General features: G+C 34.6%; 1 protein-coding gene across 3 annotated transcripts in view; it reads left to right on the top strand.

Annotated features, from left to right (window-relative positions):
* The window catches only part of LOC144444806 (uncharacterized), a 6,952-nt gene extending 850 nt beyond the window's left edge, over nt 1–6,102 (top strand). The window contains exons 2-7 of one of the 3 annotated variants that reach the window (XM_078134346.1): nt 547–763; nt 1,727–2,335; nt 3,354–3,551; nt 4,684–4,775; nt 5,185–5,485; nt 5,761–6,102. In XM_078134346.1, the coding sequence (XP_077990472.1) occupies nt 592–763; nt 1,727–2,335; nt 3,354–3,551; nt 4,684–4,775; nt 5,185–5,485; nt 5,761–5,966 (1,578 nt within the window). In that variant the 5' untranslated portion in view covers nt 547–591 and the 3' untranslated portion in view covers nt 5,967–6,102. Of the gene's footprint in view, nt 1–184; nt 764–1,726; nt 2,336–3,353; nt 3,552–4,683; nt 4,776–5,184; nt 5,486–5,760 lie in introns of all 3 variants that reach the window. The other 2 variants (XM_078134345.1, XM_078134344.1) reach the window with 2 other exon arrangements.
* Nucleotides 6,103–8,320: the final 2,218 nt, after the last annotated feature.

The raw sequence follows: 8,320 nt of genomic DNA, 5'->3' as shown, positions 1-8,320 counted from the left end.
GGAATTTAGAATTTAGAAAACTAAGGTCAAGAAAAGATCTCAAAGCATTTCGTTGAATGCCATACCTCTCAAAAATATTTCATCATTATGAAAAATTATAGTATTCATGGTACTAAGTCGGGAAAGTATTCTTAAATTTGATTTGATGGTAAGTGTTCTGTGTTGTTTCATTATTTGCCAACAGTTAGTATAAACCTTTGACAAGAACCTTTAAAAGTTCTGATATCGCCGCCAATAGTCACCAGCGCCAGAAACACAAGTGCCTGGAAATTTGAGGCATTTGTGGTTAGTTTCAGCACTTACAGCACATTTGTTAGGTCATACCCAGGAAGTCTTGAGTTGGTCAAAATTTTCTTTCCACATTTGAAAATCGTTCAGCCCCACCCCAGTCCGACAGGTGTACCCCTAATGTAATGTTTGCCTCAGATACTCATGATGGCGACCGATACTCTGAAACCTTCCAAAACGGCCAGTCAAGCGATTTTGATGTTTTCAAAACTACAAACATTTGAAAATGCCAAAATTGAGATTGAAGCGAAACTACAGGCAATCATTGACGGAGATAACCACCTGAGAGAAAATTATGAAATAATGATGTACGGGAAAGACGTCCGGCTATATAGTTACTGTACAGTGACGGCTGTTGTTGTGTTAGACGCATGCGCAAGACAGACTCGATTTTTGATCACACCTGAATGTCGGGATCCTAATGTAGACCACTGGGATGAGTTACAAGAGTTGGAAAATATCACAAAACCAAAAGGTCTGTATATGTGTCCATTTCGTGTTTGAATTTCTCAGTATTCGCGCAGTCATTTCCCTTTATTGACTTACCCGTTCAAATTAAATCTGAACCTATATACATGTCGGGGGAGGGGCATTCTTTGAAATAACAGCGTTTTACTTCCAAGTGTTCAGCTAATGCCTGAGATTGAAGTTAAAGTTGTTTTTATAAATCTGTAATTGATTGATTGATTGATTGATTGATTGATTGATTGATTGATTGATTGATTGATTGATTGATTGATTGATTGATTGATTGATTGATTGATTGATTGATTGATTGATTGATTGATTGATTGATTGATTGATTGATTGATTGATTGATTGATTGATTGATTGATTGATTGATTGATTGATTGATTGATTGATTGATCGATCGATCGATTGGTTGGTTGATTGATTGATTGATTGATCGATCGCTCGATCATTTTTGATTGATTGATCAAATGATTTATTGATTGGTTGGTTGGTTGGTTGGTTGGTTGTTGATTGATCGATCGCTCGATCATTTTTGATTGATTGATCAAATGATTGATTGATTGATTGATTGATTGATTGATTGCTTGCTTGCTTACTTGATTGATTGATTGATTGATTGATTGATTGATTGATTGATTGATTGATTGATTGATTGATTGATTGATTGATTGATCATTTTTGATTGATTGATCAAATGATTGATTGCTTGGTTGGTTGGTTGGTTGGTTGGTTGGTTGGTTGGTTGGTTGGTTGGTTAATTTGTTTATTTATTTATTGGTTGGTTGGGTTGTTAGAAATTCCTGATTGATTAATTAATTGGTCGATTAATTGTTATTTGGCTGCTTCATTTGACTATGGACGAGACACCTGTTAAATGTGGGTTGGGTGTTATTTCCAATATTTTCGCTTTTGATGTGTGTTGATCGCATAATTAAAAACTGACGTCCTTTCATTTTCTCTCAAGGTTCAATATTTGTGATAGTCTACGGCGATGATTCGTCGAGGAATCTTAGTGATACCAAACTGGTGGCTGATAAATGGTTAAGTATTTGGAGATACAACGATGAAAAGGCGTTTATGCTGGCAACAAAAAGACGATGTTTTACCATATGGGAAACTTTTAATTCAGCACAGGAGCAGGAATTCCAAAAGTACCTGCAGGTTATACCAATCCTTCCCGTAGATGATGGCAAAGTAAACGTTCTTGTCCTAGGTGACAAGGAACGTAAGGTATACGATGGTTATCTACAGCGGCATCCATTCCTTTACGCCAACCAAGAATCGGGGGGTCGGCATGAAAACGAACAAAAACAAAGGGAAACTTACACATACTTATCATTCGAGACAAAGCCACGGGCAACCAAATCAGAAGAACCGGCTACACTGAATGTTTATTACTCTGAAGATTTCGATGTTGAAACGATGTGTGCCGAAGTTAATGGTGATAAGACACCATTGCTGGATAAGTGGTTTCCAAAAGATACCAACATTCATAATGTCGTCATTCTCCATAACTGCAAGAAATGCTTCTCTGTCATCGGCAAACAAGAAGCGGATATGAACAAAAACTACGGTAAGTTTACAGATATTAAGGACTTCTGGTTATCATTACAGTATTTTTTAACTGTGTCAGAAAGTTTCCAAATTATATGTTTTGTATTTAGCTTAATGTAAATACAATTTAAATCATGATTAATTACTCTATTTCTTATTATTTCTTATTTATTTTATTTCCTACTACTTGTTGATATCTTATAGCGCAGTTCCGCACTTGTAATTTTCTTTTATATTTTATTTTGTCAGGGTCACAGAATCGACAAATTTAAATCAAACTATTTCTGTAGTATCCTGATAACTTCTAATCTGGAATGTATTTTAAGACATACCGTTTGGTTTAATGTTTGGTTCGCTGTAGTTTTTCTAAATACATTTAATTTAAGACCAACATACACATATTTGCCGACTACAACAGAAACTAAGATCATATACACTTCGTTGCCTACTACAACAGAAACTAAGATCACCATACACTCTGTTGCCTACTATGACAGAAACTAATAAGACCATCATACAATTCGTGCCTATTATAACAGAAACTAAATGAATAAAACCTTAGAAACTATTTCAACCGATCGGGTTATGTTATTATCTCACAAGTTCTCAGGAGCATTGCCAAAAGGACTGTTCTTATGTACCGATACCTACCGCATAATTGTACTTAAATTTCCTTGTACTGTGGGCCTTCATCGATTACATAGGGCTAATAATTTGTTGACGTGACGGACCATCGTAATAACACGTCAACAAATGATTAACCCTATGTAGTCAATGAGGGCCCACAGTGTACAAGGACAGTACAATTATGTGGTAGATATCGGTACATAAAAAACAATCCTTTTAGTGATGCTCCCGAGGACTGGTGAGAGAGTCTAGTAGTTTGTGCGAGTAAAATAATACATTGCTATCAATTAACTACATTCAGACTGTAAAATGCCTCGCTATTCAGCAACAACTAACCGTGACCCCTTCGCAAGTCCTCATACCCATGCCTGCGCTTTTTCTTGGTAAAGATTGTCTTTATTTTCTTCTAGATGTAATGTTTGGAATCGGCGAAGAAGACACCTTAGACGGGGAGATACAAACCCAAATGATAAAAGAACTATCCAAACGACAAAAGGGTACCAGCCATGAAAAAGAGCGATTGGGATGTCTGGGGCACTTGAAGGCTAATCCACAGATTACTGGGTTATATTTACTCTATAGCTGTTTTCGCTTCAAAGCATGGAAGGGTATCATAGTTTTTATTTAATATCAAATCGCAAAAATAATCATAAGCACTGGAATTTTAAAAACTCAATAATCCGAAGACAGTACTATAAGCTTAAAATAATATAACCTTAAGCAAAATTACTCAAGAAGTACGTATTATATCTAATTGAATGTTTACTGACTAAATGGGTGTATGGATAGGCCAAACAGCCATGCTCAGTATTTCGCGTATTGGTCGTCATTTCTGCAGTTTGACTTCTTTTGTAACAAAAAAAAACAAAACCTGTAATCATTACCATTATAGTTTTTATATTTTAAGGTTTGTCAAATGTATGGATCGAATATTATCAACGAATAATATTACGACCTTGCATATGATTTCATGTGCCATGGAAGTGGCCTTTTTGTTTAGAATGATGAGCAACCTAATTTAAGACGTTAAACTGTTTTGATAAGATGTTTGAGCCAACTCTATTTATTGTTCAGCTTCATTGTGCTACAAATGATACTGTTTGTATTATGATTACAAATACATAATTAATTTGTTTGAACTCAATTGCCCTTTGTATAGCTTAGAAATTGGTTTTAGCTTCCGATATAACAAGGTCATATTGTGTCCCTAAATACAGCGCCCGCCAGTGTTCACTTTGAGAAATTGTGACGTCACAGCACCCTATCCTTGAGTGAAGAGTATTCCATGTTAGCCAGTAGATGTTACCTAGGGTCCTGATCATTTTACCTGAGTTCTCCACAGGTGTGGCCATGATCAAAGTGAAACATGTTTATTCCTGTTGGTCATGCGAGAATAATGGGCGATAACATATATCTGTCCCTTTTGATGGACACTACACACACACACACACACACACACACACACACACACACACACACACACACACACAGATATATATATATATATATATATATATATATATATATATATATATATATATATATATATATATATATATATATATATATATATATATATATATATATATATATATATATATATATATATATATATATATATATATATATATATATATATATATATACGCATGTGGATCGAACAGTGTATCCTGATCTTTCGCTTTGACTTCCCTGGTTTGAGTTATACTTAGTTTCAACAAATATTTTGTTTTGTTTCAGAGCGTATCAGTGACCAATGCTGCAATCAAAACATTGTCGTAGTGAGTCAGGATGAAACTCTGAGAATCAAGTTTGAACATATGGTACAAAATGTGAGTCATTTAAAAACATTATTGTCAATAGAGCTTTAGTCCTACCAATTCTGACTGTTTGCACATATGTCTATAACCGGGGGGCTGTAACCCTCGGTACTAAAGTGGTAGAGATGATAAGGATGACATACTTGTCGATAAAGAATCCCAAACAGCCGCCGAATCCTGTGCTAACTTTAGAGGAAAATAAAACATTATTACTTTGCTTGAGGACAAGATAATGTGTCCCCACATTTTCTTTCAAAAGGACCAGAAAAAAAGCTTACATCAGTGCCGACAAACCTTTCAGAGATTTGAATAATTCGATTTTCAGGCAATTTGGCTGCTGAAGCACATTCTAACACAATCCTATACGATATTAAATGGCATGTATTAAACTGAACTGTTCTTGATATTGTATTCATTCAAGGCTGTCGACTTTAAACAACTCAGTTGTGACAATTTTAGTACCACGAAGAACACAGAGTGTAAGGTATACAAGATACAAGCGAAAAATGGAGGTGTTGACTTGATCTTTTTGAAATATACAAACGAAGATGGCGACCTTGATGTCCTACGGAACAACATTATAAAAGCAGGTTTACTACCAGGAACATGGCGGTGGAGTAAAGACAGAAGAATACACTGCATTGTCTGTTTGGTTTTGAGAAGTTGTGCAAATCAAAAGGATGCATTCATTGAGAGCCTTATCGAAGCAACAAAGCAAACGAGTATGTATATGTATAATGTTGTAAGTTATTTCTGATAGAATAAGACCTTTTTGACTTGGAGATCTCGGACATCCTTGTATAATGATAAAATTAAGGTTATGAATAGACGTACAAGTATACATGTGTAAGGGTTGCTCCACCCCAACCTATCTATGGTATCGGTGCAATGTATGGAAGTATTAGGACTCAAAATTGGCTTAAACGTATCTTATAAGAAGTCGGTCTTAATATTAATTCTTACCTTTGATGAATTCCGTTTCACATTTCTCGTACAGAAGAGTGTCTTCCACCAATGTTCCTCGTTACAATGTCTACACAAGCGATTGAAAGAGGAAAGCAGTTGGATGTTGAGGGAACACCAATTCATCCCCTTTACTTCGAGGAATTAAACAGCGATCCCAAAAGGGATGAGCAACGATATCTGGCCGACTTGTACAAAATCCTATCATCTTCGAGGGAATATCACCATGCATGCTGTTAAATATTCTTCACTTTAATAAGTTTTGTTCATGGAAAGAAAGATAACCGTTAATGATAGCATTGTTAATTTGTCTGAAAAACTAGAAATTGTAACTTTAGTATTCTAGAGCTTAAGGTTTAAGAGATTAGATTTGTTCGTGATATTACAAATAGTGAACGATCTAGCCAAACTTTCAACTCCACAATAAAACTAAATTAAAAACCATGACTAGTTGTAAGATTATACATTATATATATATATATATATATATATATATATATAATATATATATATATATATATATATATATATATATATATATATATATATATATATATATATATATATATATATATATATATACTTAAGTACATAACTATTCAATTATATACATCTTTGTTGAACCTGATTTTGAATTGTTGTGACAAGAGGAACACCTTGTGAAACTGTTTTGGGTTTTTTGACACGCTAATACAATCATATTCAATTATTCACATTGGGGGAGAGAGAGAGAGAGAGAGAGAGAGAGAGAGAGAGAGAGAGAGAGAGAGAGAGAGAGAGAGAGAGAGAGAGAGAGAGAGAGAGAGAGAGAGAGAGAGAGAGAGAGAGAGAGAGAGAGCGAGAGAGAGAGGGGGGGAGGGAGGGGAGAGAGGGAGAGAGAGGGGGGGACAGAGAGAATAAATATATAGTTAATCAAAATAATGAATTAGCATGACTATCATACGAGTCAGTAATTTATAATTATTAATTATTAGATTACTAGAATACTAGCATTGTGTGTACAATATTCTAAGTTTTATTTCTTACGAAAATGTATAATGTATTACATTACATATAAATTAGTCATAAGTGTTTTGTAACTTTGTGAACTACGGTAACATATTATTTGAAATATAAAAATGCTTGGATTAATATGTCCAACTGTACATGAATTATCGTACTATCATCCTTTATATTGAATGTGGTCAATAAAAAAGGCATAATTCTAATATGAGAACATATCTATTTGATTACCACCGATTGTAAGTTTTCTCAGTACAAATTGATGACAGGGTTGGGGTGCAACACATTTCTAATTCATGCTTAAATATGATTTGTTCACAGTGCTCTTCAATAAGTACTACTAAACCAGGGTGACTATAGAGTTTTAATTCCGCAGCACGGTCTTTTTACGTCTCACACATGGTTTGTTACAAATTACATGAAACAAAATACTGACACTGACAGCAGGGCAAGCACATTCTCGCAGTAAACACCAATCAAAACCCACTGTGAGATGAATCAACAAACACAAAACTGTTTATCTGTTTTCACAGCGAGATAAAATGTAATATTTCATGTGTTTTCGCACTATCAGCACTTTTTAGTTTGTATGTGTAATTCGTAACAAAAAACGCAACGAGATGTCACAAACATCGTACTGCATAATAGAAACTCTACACAGTCACTCTGGTTTGGTAGTAATTGAAACTCTATACTCAAGCTGGTTTGTTAGAAATTATTATATGTAGATTGAACAAGACCAGAGATATAACCTTTGATTGAGATGTACATTGTTGTTTATCTGTTCAAATAAAGTATCAAGTTATCAAAAATAAGAACAGTGTTCACCTTCTGAATTAACATTTCCTACAACACTGTCACTTTTTTCCTGATATTATTCCTTTCTAAGACTTGTGATCTAATATGTCTTTCTGTTTCTGTCTTTTTGAACCTTCGGATTTTGTCATGACTTTATTTTTCTCTTTGGGATGTCCTATTTGCTTTTACTTCTTTATAGTCATAATTAATTACAAACCCTGTATACAGGATTCTCAGATCTATTATCCATGACCCATGTTCCATAGAACACTCCAGTGATGTTTTACTCAACTGCACTACCTCTATACAATTTTGCCCTTATCCATATCCAATTCGGATCACATCACCTCATCAAATCCTAGCTACCTAGAATTGCACTTTCATCATAGAACATAGCTTGCGATCTGGGTAAGAACCAATGGTGCCAAATAAAGACCGTAGCAGTGAATATTGAGTTTTGAAATATACAAGTTGAAACTTCACATACTTAAAAGGCAAATGTGATTTAATTCATATGTTACGATTTCAAATTCGTGTCACTGTCTGTGACCGAATGTTAATATTTGTAATTATCACACCTTATCTTGAGGCAAATGTATCAGGAACTTATTCTAAGACTGAAACTTCAGATTCAGACTCAGATTCAGATTTAGATTCTGATTCAGACTCAAACATCTACACTTGACAAATGAACTTGTTGATGTTGTCGCAGTTTTTCACTTCTAATTTTTCTGCTGAATTTAAGTGAACACATCCAGATCCCTTTGGTTGCCGCTGCGCCCAGTTTTTGTATC

The sequence above is a fragment of the Glandiceps talaboti genome, chromosome 13 (assembly GCF_964340395.1).
Source record: "Glandiceps talaboti chromosome 13, keGlaTala1.1, whole genome shotgun sequence".
In the NCBI taxonomy this organism is placed as follows: Eukaryota; Metazoa; Hemichordata; class Enteropneusta; family Spengelidae; genus Glandiceps; species Glandiceps talaboti.
The sequence above is the reverse complement of the archived record's forward strand: the minus strand, read 5'-3'. Positions and strand labels throughout refer to the sequence as shown.